At 35.4% G+C, this 23,832-nt stretch overlaps 1 protein-coding gene across 3 annotated transcripts in view; it reads left to right on the plus strand.

The window, feature by feature from the left end:
* The window catches only part of FSTL5 (follistatin like 5), a 226,324-nt gene that overhangs the window by 48,636 nt on the left and 153,856 nt on the right, over positions 1–23,832 (plus strand). For all 3 annotated transcript variants that reach the window (XM_054383005.1, XM_054383006.1, XM_054383007.1), the window contains exon 3: positions 2,453–2,701. In XM_054383005.1, coding sequence (XP_054238980.1) covers positions 2,453–2,701 — 249 coding nt within the window. The remainder of the gene's footprint in view (positions 1–2,452; positions 2,702–23,832) is intronic.

Genomic DNA, 23,832 nt, shown 5'->3' on the forward strand with positions numbered 1-23,832 from the left:
TTCTATCGACTTCAGTAGAAGGAACTGCATGTGCAGTGATGAATGGAAATATATGTATTATTTTGCAATAGTTAATGGTGTAAAATGGAGACATTTATAAAACATTCCATAACAAAGCAAAGCAGATTTTCACTGGGGGAAAATCTTGCTTGATTATTGATGTGCACAACTGGTGTGCATTCACATATTCCAGTATTATAAATATCGATATATATCATGCAAATCATTCACCCTCTTGTAAAAGTAGCTGTTTTGCATTCAGGCATCAGGTTCAATTATGTTGCTAAAATGAAGTCCCAAGTGGATTCTTAAATCAGTTTCTGCTTTCACAGGAATATACAGTACAGTGCACACCTCTCAATAATTCAGAGCAGTTATCAGATTGAGATCTTTATCTTCCAATTCAGAAAGCAGAAATAATGATGATTTATGGACGTTTGCCTCACATTGCAACCATTTATCACTTCAAAGAAGTTTTGTAATTCTGTGATGTATGTGACCTGTACTGTAAGGTACTCTTGGACATTGCAAGACTTTATTTGAGTTTAGTGGTAATAGAAGGAAATCAGATTTACATTCATTTCTGTCAGTTAATTCCTAATGCTTGTATAGAGTGGTGACACATTAGCACAAAGTAATATTTTTTTTTAAACTTACAGGAAATTTTTAATATTGAATTGTGTTTTCCCATTTCAAGGGAGCTTGGTGCATGAGCAGCTAAACCTACCATCAGCATGGTCTATACTGCTTTATCCATGTGTATAAAAATCACTGTAGTGTAGTTGTCAGATGCAGAACATCTGAGGTGAACACATAGTTGTCTCTACTTTGTGCTCAAATGGTTATAAAATAGGCAAGAAAAGCATTTGTCATATTCGAGCCAAATTTCATGGTTGCATGTTTTCCATAGTACGTTTGTCTGTAGAAATTTGTGCTGTATGAGAAAGCAAAGATTCAAAGCACTGTTGTCTTGGGTCTGATAGACCTGGTTTAAGAAGAAAAAGGTAAGAATTTGCTTCTGCCACTGAAATGAAACACATGCATTTCCAAGGTAGAAACGATGTCACTCAAACTATGGTACTGGTGTATTAACTCTTCAGTACACAAAATGAATCTAGCGCTACCAAATTACACATTGCTATTTGTTTGTTCTTACAGGTTTTATGAGGCAGCCAAGTATCATTCAGATAGACTATGAGGATAAAGAATCACAAGGAATGAGAATATTAGATGTTCAAGTTCTTGTTTCTTCTGAAGAGTAGGAGTGTACAACAAGAGAATAAAATGAAGTAACAGTGAAGGGCAGTGTCTTTCCCACATTTGGGTGCCATGATGGTGTCAGAACACCTACATAATTGAAGCATGGGTAGTTGGGGTTAACACTGCTGCAGTTGGTTGGCTTTCTCCTCATCAATTTTTTCTCTCCCTCACCAAGAAATTACTGTGTATAGTTAATTCTATGGCAACCAAGATGGAAATTGAGGATATACTAAGGAAATATTAGTGTATACTTCCCTTTTCACCTAGAGATCCGCTACTGACTATGATACTTATTTTTCATGATGGCAGCAGCATGGATAGAATAGGAAGTGGACAGATGGCTTTGCTAGCCTAATCTAGACGCTTCCATGTTCTAGGAGCAGAAGGAAGTGGGAGTTGCAGCCAACAGAAACTCCTATACCTCTGCTCCAACCCACTTAAAGCTCTATTTGTTTTCCAAATCCCATTTGTCTCATTGAAATACCATAGACTCTTTCCAGCCACCGTTCACTTGATATATCAGTCCTACTCTTCCACCATGATCTGTTCAATGAAATGTCATTGTCTTGCAGCTACAGGGGTTTGTGGGTTTTGGGGTTTTTTCTCCATGTTAGTTAAGAGCCCTAGTTATTGTTGTGTATCAGTCTTGATGTATGAATATTTGTTTTATCTGCCTGTCAGAGTTCAAGGAGTGTCTGGATGACACTCTTAGTCATATGGTTTAGTTATAGGTAGCCCTGTGAGGAGTACAGTGTTGGACTCAATGATCCTTATAGGTTCCTTCTAACTTGAGATATTCTATCATTCTATGACCTAAATTCTAAAGAATGTGTTGTTCTATTCTACTGCAGTATCACAGCAATCTTAAGGTGGCAACTTCAAAATGTATGTAAAAAAGAAGTGATATACTTTGATTAATTTTTTCAATAAACAGTAAGTTTTGCCATGTTACTAGATATTTTTCTTAATTACAGTTAATCTAACACATGACAATGAATAAAAATACAACTAGTCATGACAATGAGATTAAATTTATTTTATTTCAGGCAGGTCTATGGTAAGCATTAGTCAAGGATGTAACAAAGGACATAGCCTCACTTTTGTTTGCACAATACAGTTCTTTTTGTATCTTGTATGCAATTAAACAGAATATAATTAATATCTCACATCCCCCCCTACTTTTTATTTTTAGGGTATATGGGTCAAGATGGACATTTTGGAACCTGTGAAAACAAGTACTGTGGTCTGGGTAGACACTGTGTTGTGAACGAGGAGACAGGTCAAGCTGAGTGTCTGTGCATGGAGCACTGCAAGCCACATTACAAGCCTGTGTGTGGTTCGGATGGAGAATTCTATGAAAATCATTGTGAAGTGCACAGGGCTGCCTGTCTGAAAAAGCAAAAGGTCACCATCGTACACAATGAAGATTGCTTCTTCAAAGGTAAGTGCAGCTGAACAGTATCTGAAATATTGCTATCATGAATGTGTTTTCAAGCTGTTCAATTAAAGCTCCCTAGGGACTGTACTGAGTGTACAGTGAATAAATGAATCATTTAATACAGCAAATATTTCACTCCTGAGATATTTTACAGATTTTTTTTCTTCCTTTTTATTTGTATGCAGTGCTCTGGACAATCACCCCTTTTTAACCTGACTAAACTAGTTGTCTCTTGGAAGGGGTTTTGTGAGGCTGCAGGACCTGTGCTCATATTTGGTGTTGAAGTTGATAAATCAGCAACTTGTTCATGGCTATATGGGTCTTCCTTGCTTTGAGTTTGGACACTTGCATCTTTATGAAAGTATGTCAACTTAGCTGCTTTTTAATCTTGTGAATACTGAGATGCCAGTCTGGATGCTGAGGGAGATAAAGACTTTTATGCTTAGTATCTCATACTAAGCATGTCAGCAACTGCAACTTGCTTTATCCTATGTAATTTGAGCATAGGTTACAAGTTTCTGGAATTCTGACAATACAGGCCTTGATTAAGGTTGTTTATGAATGCTTTGACAGATTTGCAGCATGTTTTTACTGGTTGAAAAAGGCAGGTGGCTTTTAGGGAGTGTGAAGAAAATTATTTTAAATATGGCTATTTAGAATGAGTTTATCTGGATTAATTCATGTCTTATTTTGGTTAACATTATTATATGTTGTGGATATAATTGTATTCTTGGTAATAGTAACTAATAAATACCATGACCACAGAAAGACATCTACTAAAACATTTTTGTTAAACCATACTCACCTTTGGGGGAATATTAAATTAAATTTTAATCAGAATTTACAAGATTGTATTCTAGTATAAGGTTGTTCAAGTGGAACCAATTCTAAAAGTTATCTTTTCCCAAGAACTTAAAGAAAAAAATATAACACTTGCACAACTGGGCTTCATACAATTGTTTCTTGCTAAGTAAATGGGAAGACTGCCAAGGTAGGGTGTCTTTCCTGCTCTGCCTCCTTCAACGTACACATTAAACTCAGCAACTTCATCAAAACAAGCTGAGAGAGGGACATCTAAGATACATAGATAAAAGGAGATGCGTGTGGGAATAGTATAACAGGAAATAGGCTTTTATGTATGTAACAGTGTGAGAGCTGAAATCCCCCTCCCACACCGACAATAACCAGGCTAGCTCAGTCTGGAAGCAAATGAAAGCTGTATTTACAACCAAAACTACAATCTATGATGAAATGCAAAGAATATGTACAAATGTACACTATTCACAACATTTATAAATATGTACAATCATCAGAAACACAAATCCAAGCCGCCTTGGCTTTCCCCCTCCCCTTGAGGGGCTGTGCTTCTTCCCCAAGGAGCTTTTCTCCAAGGGGCCTCCCCTCCCAAGGCCTCTCCCCCCAAGCCAGAAGGCCTCCCCCCAGACCCTCCCTGGCAGAAGGCAGAGAGTCAAGAAGCAGAGAGAGGTTGTTAGACTTAGCTTGTCAAGGTCAGCATGTTATTTTCAGCCAGAAAACTAGCAGGCAGACAGAGGTTGAGCAAGCTGAGACTGAGCAGCTTCGTTTTGAGTAGTGATTCTTAAGCATTTCTATCTCTCCAATGGAAGTGTTTAGAATTATCATTAATTTGCTTTCTTACACCCAGGAGTGATTTGTTTACATTCTTTCACTTTCTCTGCTCGAATTCTGTGAAGAAAAATTAAGACGTCAGTCTTAAAACCATCACAAAGTAATAGTAAAGTTTATATGTGTTCAAAACTAAAGTGGACACTGCTTAAAATTTGTATATCATCACAATATATACACTTTAAGTAAGAAACGTGTTCTGACATAGTGAAAAAATTACAATTTTATTTTAGGAATATAGTTTTTAGGGCTCACAGGGAATGGCTTGTGAATGCCTCTGTCTTGTCTTAATCACAGTATCTTTTTAAAACTTTGTTGATGCCGTATTCCAATAGAACAAATGACAGTAACAAACACTAATGTGTTTAAATTTATGGGCCTAATTTCAGTCCTTCAATGTGCCATATACAATACAAATAAATTCAGAGCATGTTCACTGTAAATTACAGTGTTTCTTTTTCTTAGGGAGAAAGATGTAGTGTGATTTATTTACTGAAATGCAAAATGAGACAGTAATTTAGCTAGAAGTATAATCCAAATGTTGACTAAGGTTTTGTTAGCTCATCTTTATGCTTTAAAGTTACCGTGTTGGTTTCATATCTATTATAGTGGAAACAGAATATCTGAATCATTTCAATTTCAGACACCTAATTTAAATGCTGGATTAAAAATAAGTAAATTTTTTTCATTAGTCAGTGACAATCTTCGGAAAAGGACTAGGGTATCCAAGTGGCTTGATATGAGTTGCCTTCTGAAAACTGTTATTTATGAGATACCCAAATCTTCTTATATGGGCACTATAGCTAGATACCTACAGACAGTGTAAAATACTTCCTTTTCTCTTTTCTTTCTCATCTTGTGTTGATTTCAGAGGTATTAAACAGGTGACACTTTTGTGGTGGTTTTAGACTGCACCGTTAAAATTTTCCACAGATCTTGAACAGAAAGTGGTAAAATGTAAATAAATTACTATTGCGTGTAAAAAGGAAAATAATGATAAGTTCTAAACAATCCAATGGAGAGATATCTACCATAAGAATTAGTCTGGTAAACAATCTCTCTCTTTTGGCTTCTTTGCTCTGGGAGATACCATCTTTTTGCTTCTGTTGGCTTCTGCTTGACCTTGGCTGCATTGGTTTGGCTAAGTTCTAACATTTCTGTTCTTTTCTCTTGTCCCTTTGTGTCCAAGAGGGTAAGGGGGGGGGGGGGGCAGGGAGGGTAAAGGAGGCAAAATATTTTACCTCTGTGGTAAACGAAGCAAAATATTTTGAACATTTTCACGTGATTCTTTCCTTTAATGTAACTCTTCAGAGCTAGCCACTAGTAAATTAAGTTCAGTGGGACTCCAGGACAGAGAAGGTAAACTCAGTCACTATTGATGGTGTTAGAAGGGCACTGCCACATGTCCTCCTTGCTAGTTTAGCTGGCATCCTCTGGCACAAATGGTCTCACTTCAATGAGCTGTTTCTGAGTTTAGCTGGCATCTTCTGGCACAAATGGTCTCACTTCAATGAGCTGTTTCTGAGACCAGAAGAAATAAAATAAAGTAAAAAAATCTTAAGTTGAGAAAAATATTCTGAGTATTTTGTTCAGGCTTTCACAGAATTCTTTATTGAAGGCTAATCTGAGAGAGATGACTTGGACTCTTCAGAGACCTACTTGGAGGAATCCCATGGGTTAGGACTGTAGAAGGTGGGGAGTGGGGAGGGGGAAGGGAGGGCAAGGGAACTGGTTAATATTCAAGCACCACTTCCTCCAAGCTCAAAATTGATGCATCCATATGAGTAAGAAATCAAGGAGGGAAGAGACTTGCATTATTGAGCAAGGAAGTTCTGGAAAAAAATCCAGTGGAAGAAGGAAGTTTACAGTGTGTGGAAAAAGGGACTGGCCATTTAGGGAGAATATAAGAACTGCCAGGGTATGTAGGGGTGCTACAAGGGAAGTTAAGGTCATCTTGGCATAAAATCTAGGAAATAATGTGAGAAACAAGAAGAAAGGCTTCTTCAAGTATATCAGTCGGAAAAGGAAGAATAGGAAAAACATGGGCTTCCTGTTGAATTCCCTCAGGAATCCTAGTGTCTGGAGGCAAGAGAGAAAGTCTGGAGTAAAAAAGACTCTCCCTTATTTGAGGAGGACTAGATTAGAGAACATGTAGGCAAGTTGGACACCCACAAATCACTGTCTAGTCTTCAAAAAGGGAAGGAAGAAGGATCCATGTAGTTACAGGGCAGTCAAGCTCATATCCTGTTGGACAAGATGATCTCCAAAAATCATCTCCAACTCCTATCATTCTGAGATTCTGAACTGGCAGGCACTGGAAGGGATAGAGGTTCAGTATGTCAACAACATACTGTTGCATGATACGATAGTCAGTGACAACAATGACTCTATATGATGATTACAGATATAGATTTTTGCTTTCTGGTTTATTGCTAAATCAGTTGATTTTCAGATCAGAAGACTGTATACCTGGTCACTTTATTGATTTTTTTATTTGTTTGATGAATGTTATCAGTTCTAAGCTTTATATTTAACTCTGATGAGGTTGTGCTTTGGTTTTCTGGGTTTCAAATCCTTGTACTGGGTTAATTTTTTTAATAGATATTTTAGGGCAGAAGTATTTCTTCATAAATAAATTTTAAGTTTTAAACTTTTTATTTTAAGTTTGGATTGGATTTTGGGCTTAAGATCACAGAAGCTGGGGAATACGCCTTATTTAAAAGAGTAAGCTTGTCAGAAGACACTTTAATGTTTTGTGTCTGGAGAAGAAAATTTTGTAAGCAAATGTTCTGTATATCTGATTAACATTACAATAGCAGCTAAGTAGCTAAAATTATTTAAATAATACATCCTGTAAGTGAATGATTACAGATGATATCATACATCATGACTTCTACTTAATGGTTTGAAAATTGCTCTTTTAAATACATACATGGTGAATTGATTTGCTAAATGAAAGAGATCTTTGGTTTATGTGTTGAAACTCCATTAACATCACTGAAAAGTGTCTTACCTAAGGCATGTATGAAACCAGGTAGTCCTCAAAGAGCCATGTGAGGAGTTGATCTCCTTGGGAGTAGGAATGCTGAGGGATGTGGTTTAGCACAAGTCTTGGTAGAGTAAGATAATGGTTGGACTCTATGATATTAAAGGTCTTTTCCACCCAAAACAATTCTATGATTATATGTCTGAAACGTTTGCTAAATGTTTTTTGAGGTAGTGGAAGTTACTACGTCAAAGCTGTAACCTTCTGTGCTGTTAGTTACCAGAGCATGCTGAGGGTGGATATGAATAGATTGCTTTTTATTCCAGTAAAAGAATTAAATATCAAATAAGGCATCAGGAGCATATTCAAAACAAGCTTTGGTGTTTGTTTTCTACACAGCAGGTCTTATAACTAAAAGCAACATAGGATTTCACAAGCAGGCTTTGCAAATACTAGGATTTTTCTTTTGAAAGAGGGCTGGAGGAAGCGAGTTAAATTGAAATAAATCCTAACAGTAGCCTGAATAAAAGATCTAGAAGACTGGTTTAGCCTCTCTAGTGACTGCCACAGGATTAGGCTAAAGATTTTCTTCTATTTTTATTTTTGGATGTCATTAGTACACTCTGTGAGTGTGGTCTTAGGCTGCTTCCAGAAATGTTGACACACTAATTTAGAAGAAATGTCATTTATTTAATCTCATTTGATGCTCATATACTTCAAGAGGAAACATGTAAGTCTCTGCCATCTTACCAATTTAATGGCAGGAAGTATTTTATCTGGTCTTAAATACAAATCTTGAAAACTCATGATTCATTGTCGATCATTAGCTAGTATTTAAAAAGAAATTTAGGCTATGTTAATCTGAACAATATTCTAGTGCAGTGTTTTAATTGCAAAATATATGTCTGATTTTTTTTTCCTGTGGCTATCAGTTATCATCTTTATTGAAGCTCACAAAAACTTCATCATTATCCTCTTTTTGAAAGCTTGGATTCCTTCAGATAGCATACACCCTTAAGGCTGCTGCTGATAAACTGCCAAGCTTCAACTACCATCCCAATACATATTCAGCATAAACTGGATTATGAAAACAAATGTGAAAGATCTTTCAGAACTGTATCAGAAGTCTAAGATTCTGCTTTATCTTAAAAAAGGTTTGAAAAAAGCATGGGAATAATTTGGTTTATATTAGGAATTCAGTACATGATCTACTCATGCTCACTTTAGTGGAACATTTAACAATTAATTTAACTATGACATCATGCAGAAATTTTACATGTTTTAAACTATTAACATTAACAATTGTACACTCACAGAGTGGTAAAAATTAACTAGTAGTGGTAGGCAATTCTGCTTCCTTCAGCATTTTGTTGGAAAGTGATTGTCCAACCAATAGAAAAACTGGTTCTTTTAATTGCCTTTTGAAACCATGACCCAAATTTTAGCACTGTTCACGCAGTCTGCTTTCCCCACGTGCCTGATTATCCTGAGTTGCATTGTTCATGAGATTTGGAAGACTGTTGTTTCTTCCTCAAAAAATCTATGCAAAATTTGTTACAAACAGCTGCCTAAAATTGCCCACTGTTGTCTTAAAATGCCTAACTGAATAAAAATGCAAGACCTGTGTATGTGATATCTGCTACTAAATTTGCAGAGTGAAACCGAGTGCAAGATGTTTATAAGAACATGCATATAACTTGCTTAATTAAAACCTAAACATTCAACATACCCTGCATTCATTGCTGTTGGTGATATTGTACCACTTTACATATGAAGCCTAGAACTGTATTCTGTTTGTTCTCCTTTGAATGAAATGTCTACTTCTAAAATGTAGAATGAGGCAGTGATAAGCCTCAAACACAATATAAATATAGGGATTTTTTTCAGTGACTAAAGACATGCTGCAAAGACATCTCTTATTTTCAGTAGCTGGGGCAGTGTTAATCTTTGTGTGTTAATTCCTTCAACAGTGGAATAAATATGTTAATAAATTCTAACCTATTATGTATTCTGCATTCATTTAGTGATGAGGAATTAGTGTTCTCTAGTTAATCTCTGTACAAAACTTAATGTAGTTTAAAATTGCTTATGGGGCATGACTGCCGTTTGCTACCACACAAAGAAATGGGTTTATAGACATCAAAGATTTTCACTGGCATAAGAATTTTAATTTTAAAACATTTTCTGCTTCCAGTAACAATGTTAAATCTGTTCAAAGAAGCTGCATTTGTGCTGGAAGCTGCATTCTAAAGTCTCTATAAAGTCTCTGAATCAAACAAGCAACACTTAAAATGCAGATATTATTACCCAGATTGTCTATTTTCCTAGTGTAGATGGAAACTCAGTGCCTGCTTGTGATAATAAACTTCACTTACAGACTGTATGAGCTTCAGGAATTTGAACAAAACAACATTTAGTGTTTTTAGTTTGGGTGTTGTAGGGTTCCTCCCCCCCCCCCACCCCTTCCTCTCCAAGTAAATGGGAAATAGTGCTTAAGGGGACAAGAAAAAGGAATAGCTTTAGTGATTTTTTGGCTTAAAATGGAAACACTGCTTTCATGAGCTGTTTCACAAATACTTATATCTCCTACATATTTTCTAAATATAGTACAATAGTTCTTCCAAATAAGTACACTCGGATTATAGTTACTAGAAAATAAATAACTTTTTTCATTAGCTATGCATATATTGTTCATTCTTGCTCTAAATTAAGATGGTATTAGATGGTATGTTTTATTACATATTGAATGAAGTGCCTCGTTCACCTTCTTTTATTAGAACAAATATTGCATAAAGTTCAAGTCTGCAGTTCACTTTGCATTTGGCTGAATAGTTCAACGTTAGTTCTACATGTTGTTTATAGAGGCAGATAATATGCAGCTATCTATTATATCATTCCTTCCATGCAAGAGACCATGTTGGGAGAGGGACCTTGTAGCATAGGACTGGTATGTTAAGAAGCTAAAGGATGGGCCAGCTAAGTGCCCTTGTGACAGAGGTTAATTGTATCCTGGTCAAGTTATTCACATCAGATCAAAGGACGTGGCCATACCTGGAGTACTGTGACCAGTTCCATGCTCCCCAGTACAGGAGAGATACAGACATACTGGAGAAAGTTCAATGAAAGGCCACAAAGATGATTAAGGGAGTGAAGCTCCTCTTCTATGAGGAAAAGCAAAGACTTTTCAGCCTGGAAAAGAGAAGGCTCAGGAGGATCTCCTCAGTGTGAAGGAAAGTTGCAAATATGGAACTAGACTCTTTCCAGGGTGCTCAGTGTGAGGACTATAGGTAATGGGCATAAACTGAAACACAGGAGGTTGTAGTTGAACATCAAATAATACTTGGTGGTGGTGGTGGTTTTGGTTTTGGTTTTTTGTTTTATTTTGTTACAGTGAGGGTGACCAGTCACTGGTACAGGTTACCTGGAGAGGTTGCAGAGTTTTTTTCCTGGGTGATATTCTGCACATGGTACTGGGCAGCCAGCTCTAAGTGGCCCTTCTGGAGTAGTGGAATTGTATCAGGTGACCTCTGAAGATTCCTTTCAATCTCAACCATCTCTGAAAACCATCCCAACTTACACATCCTTGGTCTGGTTTAGAACTGACAGAAATTAGTCCACAGAGCTCCACTAGTGGTTTCCAACACTGTTAAAGGAGATTTGGAGATAAGAGGAGAAACAGAAGCAGAGTTCAGTGGTCAGTGTAGAGGTAGCATTAAAGTCCTGCTAGTGCCCTTCCTTCTAACCTGATCCTGCTATTGCAACTAGGACAATGCACGTCACAATATAGATTTTTTTTCACACTCTTGCTGCTAATCCAGTACCATCATAAAAGTGTTCACATGTTACTAAGAGTATAAGAATTGCACAAGTATGGTTCCAAAAGTCTCTGCATCCTCCATTTCTGCACTTATCTGACATTTAATAATTTTATTTTGGTTTAGAACAACAAAAGCTGATATGCATTGATTTGTCTAAATTAAATTTTTTAAAGTTTTAATTAAAATCGTGTCATTAGATCTCGTGGGAAATTTGTCTGATGGAACATATTGTTGGCCTTTCAAAATCATTAGCAATTGGATAGATCTACAAAACATTGGCATACTATTTGTAATTCAAGTTGGCTAGTATATGGCATACCAACTGAAAAAAAAAAAAAGAAAAGCAAAACACCAAACCAAAATAACCAAAAAACCCCAAACAAACATACATACCACACTACCCCCCAACCTCCTTTTAACAAAGACTGAAATGATGTAGGTATTCATGAATGATCCTAAATTTCCTTTTCTGACTCCAGTAACTAATAGTTGATCAGGAAAGTAAATCTACGGTAGATAAAATATGTGAGTTTAAAGCTGCCTCTTGTGCCTTACTATTTACTCTCCCTTAGCACAGAATAATAGAAATTTTTGTGGGTTCACAGGAAACAAAAATTAGAAAAGTAGCATTGTCTTTTTAGGGTTGGTTGTTTTTTTATGTGTAGACCCTTAGTGGAACCCAAGAAATGGGATATGATTCCAGGTAACTTACTCTACATATTTGACAGTACCTAGTTTAGGCAAAATTCTGTTACTTCCTGTAAATATTGTAGGCTTTTGCATGCTTCTTGGAATCTACTAGAAAATGGAGAATGTAATTAATGAGATGTAAAAGCTGGACTCTTCCAAATGTAAATTCTTTGTATGTCACTGCCTAGATAGCTTCCAATTTTTCCCTTAGTTTCATCTCATCTTGTGACTAGATCACGTGCTACAAAGATGACCTCCTTCCACTTCTGTGACAGCTATCTGCCTTTTTTAAAAAGATAATTTCTCAAAGTGATGGTATGGGCAAACACAAGAAATAACCAGAAAATAATTAGCTAAAAGCTGTTCTAACAGAACATGACTTGGGTTGCATACTCTTTGTTGTGTCATAGACGGGCTAATAAAATAAATCAAGTAGCATGATATTGATGGACATTGTAGTATATATATTCTATTTATTACCATGACTTAGAAGTTTTTATATACTAAATATGTTAGCTTAGTTTTAAAAACATAAGACAGTTAGTTATGCCACTGTGATAGAAAATATTGCAAGCAGAGGATGGTATTTGGAAATTTGGCAGAGACCTATAATGTGTGGAGTAATCCAATGACAGCCTTTTGTTTATTTGTTATGGAACTGCTGATGCCATACAATACTCCTTTTAGCATAAACTGTACTTAAAAGAGAACATATTATCAAATTAAGACTTTGACCTGAGATAATGCAGACTTGGCTCTTACCAAAATTTATATTGAATGGCCCAAAGAATCCTGCAGCTGAAGCGGACTTTGAAAGATTAATTTCAGGAATTCAAAATAATTAATTCTTTTCTCAATTTAATTTAGTTATCTCTTTTGACTCTGAATTTATTCTTTTTGCTGTCTTTGAAATCTCAGAGTTTTTCTACTGATACTAAAACATTATTAATATTTCTAAAATTTATGATATTTGAAGGTTTTACATCTCATTAAGACACTAGATTGCTTTAAAAAAAAAACAAAAAACGAGTTATTTGAGATTAGAAAATGTTGCTACTGGTATTTGCTTTAGCAAATGTACTCTTCCTCATACTCAAGCTTGAAGTAAATAGAATTTGATAAATTGGACAATGAAATCTAATTAGATCCTTTAGTTTTTTGTTTATCTGGAATGATAGCATAGATGTAAAGTTGTTGAAAGCAAACAATAGAAATAAGGGAAAGCAGATTACAGCAAAAATAGGCTAAAGTATAGTCCAAAGAAATAGGCTTAAGTAAAATTATACAAAATTTCCACTTGGTAAGAATGGTGGTTTATGTTTTTGTGTTTACTTGTATTAGCTTTGGGTGCAATTAAATCCTGAACTATTTACTGCCAGGAAAGTTTGTCTCCCTCAGGGCGGGAACACAGGAACAGATGGTGGATTTTTATTTTTTGTTCATTCCACAATTTAGAGACCAAGACTACTGAAACTCTAGAAGAAAAAGTGGTTTTGCCAAAGAAAACTGCTGATGTTGGCCTTAAAGTAGCAGAGTTTTTAGCTGTACTCTCTACAGGGTTATTACTAATACCCTGGTAAGCGTGCCGTATAGTGAAGCTTTTCTATTAGCCATGTTTTAGTACAGGTATGATATCTAGCTAATAATGTTAGTCATGCAGAATAGAAAAGGTGCTACTGACTACTAAAATGAAAAGTTATTATTTCTTATTCAGCCTTTGTTTGAGAGGGCATTTCACTGTGCAAGGAGGAAGCTATGAATTTAGCATTTCCCAGTCATCACTGTTCATTTAAAGAACAGCAATCTAAATAGACAGAGAATCTTGACTGAACTATTCCTAAGAACAAGGAATTTACTTGGGCTTATGATTAATCCCACCTGGAAAATGAGAAAGAAGCACTCCTGGAACCTAATAAAACTGCAGGTCTTGTATATCAGTAAAAATATATGAAAGTGAGAAAAATACCTTTGCAGTATTAGATACCAATTACGGTCATGAAGTTATTAGTGCTCCTAAATGCAAGACAACTGAATAGACAATTTCTTTGTTATTTTCCTTTTCCAGCTTCTCTTTGATAAAGGTCCTTGCCTTTTAAATGTAACATAAAGACTTTTATTGCTCTCTAATGATGCAAACTATAGTTGTATAATCATCATTTTAGAATATAAGCTCAGTGTGTGCTTACATTTGCTGTCATTTTATCACAATTGTAGAAGCACCTTAAGTGTATTTGCTTAAGCAGATGGTGTATGGCCACACTGGGAATATATCCATCTTTTTTTACTGCATAATGAAGTTTTAAAGCAGATATTTCAGCTACAGTGGTTGGAAAAACATACTTTTTTAGTAAACCTTGTAGGAAAAAAAATGGCAAAAGATTTTTAAAGTCACTAATAATATTAAATCATTATGTAATAGGTACATGAGAAGTGACTTCTGCTGTATATAAGAATGCTAATGCTTTCTTTAATCTTTGCAATATTTTTAAATAGAATACTTTTAAAGGAAAGCAGAAGTTGTGTTCTTCAGATTTTTTGTATAGAAATACCCCTCAATACTAAGGATTACTGAGGGGAAAAACCCTCCTACTCAATAAGAAGGTTTCTCTGACACCACTACTTGACACTCCTATTTCTGTGGATGGGGACAGCCTGTGGCATTCATTTTTTATACTTGTTTCCAGTAGATGAAAATCTGGTTATATTGAGTAGAAAGGTTTGTTTCCTTGAATAATGCTGTTATTTAGATCATCAAAGGTTAGGAACTTTAGGATATCTTGTGTATGTATTTTTCAGTCTATATCTACTGTTTTCCAGAGTTCTATACAAGTGCTTTACTAAGCGTTCTGGACTTTGAAGTGAAAGGAGTTCTTTAACTGAAAAGTGAATGGTGGCAGAGAGAAATTCCTAATTTTGTACTTGGTTTTGTTAAATTCCTATTTTGACAAAGAGAATGGAGCACTACAATTATAATTTGACAGCACAGACTTCTTTTGCAGAGGTCAGCTGACGAATGGTTCAGTATTTGCAGTGTTTAAATGCTCTTTTGTACTGCATAATTTAAGGAGTTGAGCTTTTGGGGCAGAAGGTTGAGCAGAATATTGTTATTTCTAAAATCCTGAGGAGAAATCAGAGAATAAAGGAACTTAATTCTCTGTCTTTAGTGGAGGAAGAAAAAAAAGAGCATAGATAAGATTACAAGTAAAGGTTAAATACTATCATTTTAATATATGACCCTTTTTATTTGCTTATTGGACTACAGGCAAGAAGGGAGGCTTACTTCACAAGAAGTTGAGTGCAAAATTTGTGGTAATTACTTGTGCAAATGAAAGTTAACAGGAATGTTCATGAACATTCTTCCCCTGCCACTTTGGAAAAAAAAATTAAACACAATAATTTAAAAAATTGTAGTACGTCAGAAAAGAGATGAACAAAGATTTTCTGTTTATAGAATTGAATAAATGCAATACTACAAATCCATAGTGATTAAGCCACACCACATGTGTAATGAGGCTTAATAACTCTCCAGAAATGCTGTTAACTTCAATTTATTTACCATATTTATTTATAAGATAATTAATTAAAAAAGAAAAGAAAACACTGTTCACAAAACCTTCTCAAATAAAAGGTAAATATTTCCAGTTGAGTGATCCACCTTTTTATTGAACAAGCTATTATACAGGTGATATAATGCAACCACAGCTTTGATGAATCAGGGTTCTTTTCGTGAAGTTAGAAACACAAGTTTTGGTAGAAAGAGACTAGAAGGAATAAATTCAATTTTCTCTTCTAACTTAAGCTTCCTGTTTTACTTTTTACTTTGTGGTACGCTGCTATGTGTTACCTGATCACTAGGAGTGTTGTAGTGTGCGAATTTTTTTCCCCTCTCATTTTTCATATTATTTGCAACAATTTTTATTTTTATTGTTTTATGTTGGGGAAGAAAATAAACAAAACAAAAGCAATCTCAAAACTGGCAAAAGGATGAGAAACTGAGATACTAAAATGGAAATAAGAGTAGAGACATAGTCCTTTAAGAAACCCAAAAAACCTGAAACCAACCCCAAACAAGCAAAAATAATGTCAGCCCCCAAATGAACAACGCAAGAACAGGAATCTGGAATTCCTGTCAAGACAAATTATAAAACATGGAGCCTACAGGTATTTCACTGTTTGCCTTGGCATAAAAATGTTGGATGCTCCAGTCTGTGAATTGACTGGCTGGGTGTTGCCCTTGTTCTCTGAAATCTATCACACTCATGAGATCATCAATACTCAGCAATACCAGAAAGTAGCCCAGAATGAAGCACTGATATTAGTTTAAAGGTGGTTTATATGAAATACAAATAACTAGACCAAAAAACATCCTGGAATCAGAGTTCTTACAGTAGCGCAGATATTCACAGGCTGTGATAGTTATCACCTCATTGAACTTTTCCTTGATATAAAAATTTGAGCTGGGTGAATGATGCCCTCTGAAAGCTGAAAGTGGGCATTTGCCCCTTGATTATGTTTGCAGTTCTGTTTGGTTGGTTTGTTTGTTTCAAAGTATCTTTTCATAGGAGCAGTGGAAACCTCATAGGTGACTTTGAGCATTTTAAATACTTCTAAACTGTTACTCTGGGAATATTGACTCAGGCCTTGGAAATGCTGACTCTGTCAAAATTGCCAGCAGAGCGAATTGTGTTCTTCATGTGCTTGTTGGTAATTGAGAAACAGTCATGTTCAGCAGAGTTAGCTCAGATAGAGCTAATACTAGTTTGTGAAGGAACAGGGACTGAGAGTTCCTGAGGAATCCTGTTTCCTGTTAACAGACTCTATAGGTCTTAGTCTATAAAAAGAGAAATTCTACTAGTGTATTTCAAATGTTGTCTTCCCTGTAAGACTGTCCTAAGTGTAAGAATTTTTCTTCCTAAATGACTGGAAGGGATTTATTTTCTGTCCTCAAGAACATGCACTTTCACTGTTGAAACCACCATCTTCTTTTACATTGACTTCGATGTAAATTTTATTTTCTGTTTTGTTCTGCATTTTGAAAGCTGCATCAGTGACTTATCTTCCTCTTTTACACAGCGTGTGTGACACTTGAGACAAATTGCTATTGCCTCATTGTTTTGTTGTTCAGTATTCCAGTTTTCCTTGGTCATTCCTGAAGTATCTTTGGTCAAGGTTTTTCCTAAGGTTGAACTTTAATTTCTCATCTCCAACAGAGTCTCCGTGGCTGTAAAAGGAATTATACTGCACTGGGATTTCAGCATGGAGCTCATTTTTATCGTGTAAATGTTGAAGTTTTATTCTGAATTTCTCTTCATAGCATGGCTGAAGCCCAGGTTATCTAATCAGTTTCTTTGTCAGTGTCTAGAGCTGCCTGATGAAGAAAATTCTTAGTTCATAAGGCAAGCTACCCCTCTCAGGTTATTGTTTGTATATATATATATATGTATGTGTGTGTGTATATACAGACGTACAATACTAAATGTATATTTATGTGTTTATACATATGAATATGTTTACAAAGGCATCTTGGCTGTGAAAATGTGACTGCATAGGAAGATAATTTACCTTTGCTAATTGTGCCTAATTTATTCTTTTAATCCAGAATGATAACTATATAACCAGAAGAAAGTGATAGTAATTATCCAACGTTCAATGAATATATGCTTTCACAGTTCTTTGGATTAGATGGGGAGATGAGAGATACAAACATGAGGAAATGACAACTTATTAAAGGATTCTGAAAGTTCTCTATAAAAACAAGCCACTGAAAAGCCAACACCCTAAATATAACCAAAACAACCGAACAAACCCCCCCAAACAAAAAAAAAAAAAAACCAAACAAAAAAACACCTAAGAAAACCTTGAAAACCAAACCAGTGAATTTTAGCTTTAGTACAAAACCCAATAAACAACCACACAAATACATACACTATTTCCTTTTGGTAGATTCCCATGTTACACAGGCTTAAATCCAAACGAGGGTTTTATTTAAAGGACCCTTGATGGTTCTTTTGCTGCTGAGATGTTGTTTCCATCTCTTTATTTTGAATCTCTGTAGGGAATATTTTCATCAGTATGAACATATATGACCAGTTTAGATTTGCTTATGGCAAAAAGTTTGTGGATTGCTTGCTTCCGCTGACAATAAAAATTGGTCTGCTCTGGGCAGCATTTTAAGATGTTTTGGCAACCTGAACTTTCTTGACTTATAATAAGATGCAGGAAAAGAAATCAAATAGCTTTGGGATGTATTTCAAAGTACAGACATTTAATAGCATTTTAGCTCCATTTACAGGCAATATCACCATTGCCTTTCTTAATATAAAAGAAACCTTTGAAACGTAGAAACCTATAAATTGAACTATCGTATTTGTATTATTGAAGGTAAAAATTAAAGGGGGGTGGGGTGGGGGGGTGGAGAATGTTCCTGGTAGACTATCTTGTATGTAAAAGTAGTAAAATTATCAGTGTCTAAATTAACAAAAGGATTGCCTATAGAAATGATGTGGCTACACATGCAGCACTGCTAACAAGCAGCACAGAACTCTCTGTATTTCTGATACAGGAATTATTGTGAAAGCTGTATCAGCTGACTTCAGTAGCTGCTTGAGGAGCTCAGCAAAAAACTTAGCACACTGACCAGTTTAAATGACTACTACATTCACCTTATATTTTTAGCTGGTAAATCACACAATAGTAATTTGGCTGCTTTGCTATGAATGTAATAATTGAGTTGCATTTCTGAATGTTAAGTCTGAATCTCCGTTAAAGAAAGATTTGTCATTTGCTGGGAAGAGGCATGTCAGAAGATAGTCACCAGATTTTGACTAGCTGTAGGCATTGTACAGTGCACAAAATACTTGGTTAATTTGCACCTAATCATTTAAGAGGATGAAAATGGTTTTTAAATCAAGAGATTTATTGCTTACTAAAGAAATGTTAGTTAAAATTACTATAAGTAAAATCTTCACATTACAGGCAGCATCAGTGCAAATCTCCTGTTCAAGCTCTGTAGCAAATATGCTTAATCTCTGATATACAACTAACAAAAGTGTGCTTCAAATGCTGTACGTGTCCAGGCCTCTCGTCTGAGTTCAAGGGGAACTTGTTGGAAAATAACTTATTGTCTGTTGTTACTGACCCTAGTGGGTGATCTGTAGAACAGAGATTGTTTGATCATATGTGCCAAGGGTCAGGCAAGAGGTAACCTCTGTAGAAAACTTGCTGCTGTGTCATGGAAAACAAAATCCTTTGTGTTTGGTACTGCATAATCACATCATGGCATTAGAATTCTTTAAACTTTCCATGCCTTCTGTTGGCAATATGAATTATGTTTGATGATCTGTCTGAAGTAACATCATTGGTTTCTGTTTGACCTTATTTATTACTATAGAAAGCAGCGAGAGTCTTCAACAGAAGGAATTGTAACTGCATAGAATCAGTAGTAATAGCCAGTAGAAGAGGCGTGTGGCATAGTCAGATGAAGGCAAAAAATGTTGGGGGAGGTGACACTACAGTTTGTGTGCTCACACACACACTCTCTCTTTCTCCCTTTCTTAGCACAGACAGGCATAATGTACCTGTCACTTACTGGGTCTGCTTCTCTTCTGTCTCTGTGTGGAGCTGCCAGGTTTGCTGAGAGTAGTCTCCCTGTAGTGCTCAGCCTTACAAGGTTTAAGATAGCAGCTACCAAACACCAGATAAAGTGGACATGAGGTCACAAGATGTCTCTGTTTTTACATATAAGTACTTTCCCTGAGTGAGATTTATAAATGCCATGCTAAAATACATCCTAAGAAATCAAAGTTGGTGTCTGAAATGGTTTGAATAAGCATGCACAGCAAATGAGTTTCGCTGTGAACAATACATAATTCTAATGGTGAATTAGTAGCTGATTTATGGTTTTACAGCAGTAAATCAGTGGTAATTTAAAAAACAACAACAACAAAAAAACCCAAACAAAATCTTGAGTTATACAGGAGCAATTTGTGTTAAGGCAGGTAATTGGCAGAGTACGGTGCTTGCATATTGAAAGAAGAAAGATTAATATCTTTCAAGCTATGCTGACAGCAGTGTCCATCAGGAGGAAAGAGACAGAAAATGATGTCTTAGAATAGGTATCAGTGATGGATGAGTGAAAAAATTCCGTAAGAAATGTGATCAGAGTTCTCTCAGGAGAAATGGATGAACCTGTGCCTCAAGCAATTCTAATGCAAGTAGTTGCAAAATAAATCTCTGCAAATCAATATAAGGGGGAAAAAATGTTTAGGATTTAAACCCAGATAAAATAGGAAAAGAAGAAGTAATAAAATAGTTTCTGATGTGGTGATTGCAGTCTGCAATATGATTCTATGAACACAAATACGATCCAAGCCTTGAGCAGGAAAAGGTGGTTTGGAATCTCAAGATGAATGTGTGATTGTGGAATAGTTTTGCATTTAAAAGAGATCTTTCAAAGATCCATTTCTGAGCTCAGAATCCTTCATGACATCTTTCTACAAGAAGGAGCAGTGCTATTGCGACTAACTAGATAAGCAATAATCATGGGGGCATCCAATTTATCCCTCAGAATATTAGTGAGTATGAGATCCAAAAGGAAAAACAATTGCAGGAAAACTACATGAGGTCTTTAATTCAGGAGCCAGACGTTTTCTGTACATTGCCACAATACAGAGCTGAATACAGCTGAAATTTGTGATTTATGTGCCAATGATTTTTCTGATAAATTACATAAAACACCACTCAGTTTCTGCCATACTTACCACCAGGAATTTCTGAAAGCGTGGTCTTCTTTCATGGATTACTGTCTTGAATTTGTTGTTGGATGGCAAAATGGACTTTGAAAAATAGAATACAATATTTTTTTAATGCTTTTTGCCATCTTCTGGACAAGTGAAAAGTAGATGTGGGCACACTCAGGCTTGATTATTTTGTTAAATAATTTTTATATGGATAAAGTGCTATTTTCCAAACATAAACAAGCACTAGGTTGATCTTTGTAAATGTTGTAATTTTATGCATGGAAAAACATTGTTAAATTTACATTTCAGGAGATAATCTGTAAAGTGTGATAAGTTTATGAGAAGTGGTTCACTAATAAGCATAAAATATCAATGTATATTTTGCCAGCAGCTATATCATGTTCCATGTAATGCAAGGTGAAACTGTGTTAGCTTTTGGAGTTTGAATTAATTCTTCTCATTATTTTTAAATTGAGCTCCAAATACCCTTAATGAGTTGGCTGATGTTTTGTTTTAGAAATTAGGATATAAAGCACTGTTTGATTTGAACTGGTAATCGTATACTTGGCTTTTGTTTGCTTAGCAGTTTATGATCTGAAGAATATTACAATGATGATGCTTTCATACAGAGTATACTTTTTTATCGTAGCAGGTTTAATGAAACTAAAGACCCCTGAAAAGTTAATATAAGTGGGGATTGTGGTGGCATCACGAAGAAAGATTTTTAAAATGTGTTTGCAGAAGGTAGTGCAATAAGCATTGCATAGGAAGTTTTAATTCTGCTTTTCTGCTGAATAGTATGTCCTGGCTTACTGTTCCAGACACTTTGTTTACAAGATTTATCTGTTATTTCTATGCTTTAGAGAGAAAGCTGTTAATTTTGTGTACTGCCTTGTGTACCTGCTTCACTTTTTCTTGTCCTTTCCAAAAAATCATGCTATTTTAGCTGAACCTCTTGGTTAACTTATACTGTTGCATGTTCAGTGCAAGCTAAATTTGGCACAAAGTAATCTCCAAAGATTTAACCTGAACTGAATATGCTGGAGTCCATAGATGGAAGGTTTGCACAGGAATCTATTTCATGATTACTTTCCTGGTTTTTATTTTTAAAGTAGAATAGAAAAAGAGGATGTAAACTTGCCCCTACATAGAGCAATACAGAATAGAATTTAATAGATACCATAAAACTTTCAATATTTTACTGAATGTGGTGGCTAAAGTAGACACAACATTAATGATCATAAGTCTGGGAAATCCACATCCTCAGTGACGAATTTCTCATGTGTAGCTTTTCCGTATGTGTATCATCCTGTGAAAATCTTTATACATAAGTGTATATAATGTTACCAACTGGAGAGTGATCCAACTGATGTCTCTTTACCACTTTTCGGAGTGTTTTGGGGGTTTTCTCTTTTTTTGTATTACTGTGTCTGGGAAAATAAGATTCTAAAGACAGTTGCTCTGTATGCAATATAACGCATATCTGTCCTATGAGAGTAATTGTCTAAATTCATTAGGAACAAGTAGATAAAATGTCAATCTGGTCTGCATTCTAGATCTAAAGAATGTAAGTCACATTTTTTTCTAATTGTATTCCAAATATTCAGTGCCTTAAATTTGCAAATGGCAGACGTCAAAAAACCCCGTGTAGGTTAGGATTACTTGTATGAAATTCATTGTTGGACTTTTTAATCACTTTGAGTTAAGATGTTATAAAATATTATAAGACAAGTTCATGTTCCTTTTATCTGTACAGTAAGCACATGTTAATTTCAGGAGGATAAACTCAGTGCAGCATATAAAATCTTTATTCCGAGAGTACCGTTGTTATTTTAGACAGTAGACTATGGATTTGGTGCTGTCAAATGTAAATATCATGGATTTTTAATTCCCTAAAATGAATATGTATCTCTCCAATAGTGGATTTATCGCTGCAATGGGTTTCAATAGGCTGTTTACTTTGTCTTCTGGGCTGCAGTAGTAGTCACAAAATGCTGGTTGAAGTCACTGTGCATTTCCTCCTTGGTTTTCTTATGGTTGGTAAATTTCATCGGGGAAAAGGACTCATAAGGAGGCAACAGTAGTACCATGTATCACATCCTTTGTTTCAGTGTTAATTGGCATCACATTTTTCAAAGGTAAGATTTTTTTCAACAAAAAGCCTTAACTAGCACAAGCACTGTATATAAACTTCTCTATTAGTTGTTATTTCTAACTTATTGAACATAGCAACATAGCTCCTTTATTGAAAAGGTGTTTCCTTGGAACAGAAAACTTTTTTAAATATAGCATAATAGAACCTTGTTTCACTCCTGGCTTATGATCATTAAAATGCTAATTGGTACTAAAATGTAACTATTTAATTAAAAAATTGAAACAACAAAAGACACCTCTTAGGAATTATCAAGAATGTTTCTTTTTAATCTCACTTCAAGATGTTCTTATGTCTGACTATATACTCAGAGTAAAAAGGGAAGGCAGAATGTTGTTTTGCTTCAGCAATTTGAAGTTCCATATCTAGGATAACTCATAGCTAGCAAATATATCAGCCAAAGTAAACCTTGATTATATGTAACATTTTGTCAAACCTTAACAAAACTGTTCTTTGCTATTCTTCAAAGCTACCATGGCAGAAATGTTTGACACTTTCTTAGTATACACTTCTGTAGCATCTGGTTGTACCAGGTTTTAGAAACTTCAGAATAGCAACTCAAACTTTACAATCACTTTTTTTTTTTCTTTCTCACAACTGAATTCAAAAGTATATTTCTTGAAATTCCAAGCATTTTTTGTTGCAACTTATAGCTCCTCCTCTGGGTTTCTTTTTTTTTTTTTTTTTTTTTGGGGGGGGGGGGGAGCTGTAGGGGGGAGTGGGGACTACACAGTAGTAATGTTTTTCAAACTGTGTAATGAGGCAAATGTTGGTGAGGAAAAGAGAAATTGTGTTTGTTCCTCTATGCACTGAGTATCCCTGATTGTCTTAATTTTTTCAAATAAATTCTTCTTCATTTCCTTTGCATATCGCTTTATGCATTTAGTTCTACATTATTCATCAATGTAAAATATACTTTCATCTATATTTAGCTCTTCTTCAGTTAACTTTCATGCCTGAGTAATTTTTTTTTTTTTAATTTAGCTTATTACCTTGAATTTCTTCTTCATCTGGACATGATCTAAGTAGCACTGCATCTTCGGTGCCGAGAAACACAGACCTGAGTCTGGGAAAGTACAGACTTTTCCAATATAGCTTGCTTTGCG

Source organism: Indicator indicator, chromosome 8, assembly GCF_027791375.1.
Source record: "Indicator indicator isolate 239-I01 chromosome 8, UM_Iind_1.1, whole genome shotgun sequence".
In the NCBI taxonomy this organism is placed as follows: Eukaryota; Metazoa; Chordata; class Aves; order Piciformes; family Indicatoridae; genus Indicator; species Indicator indicator.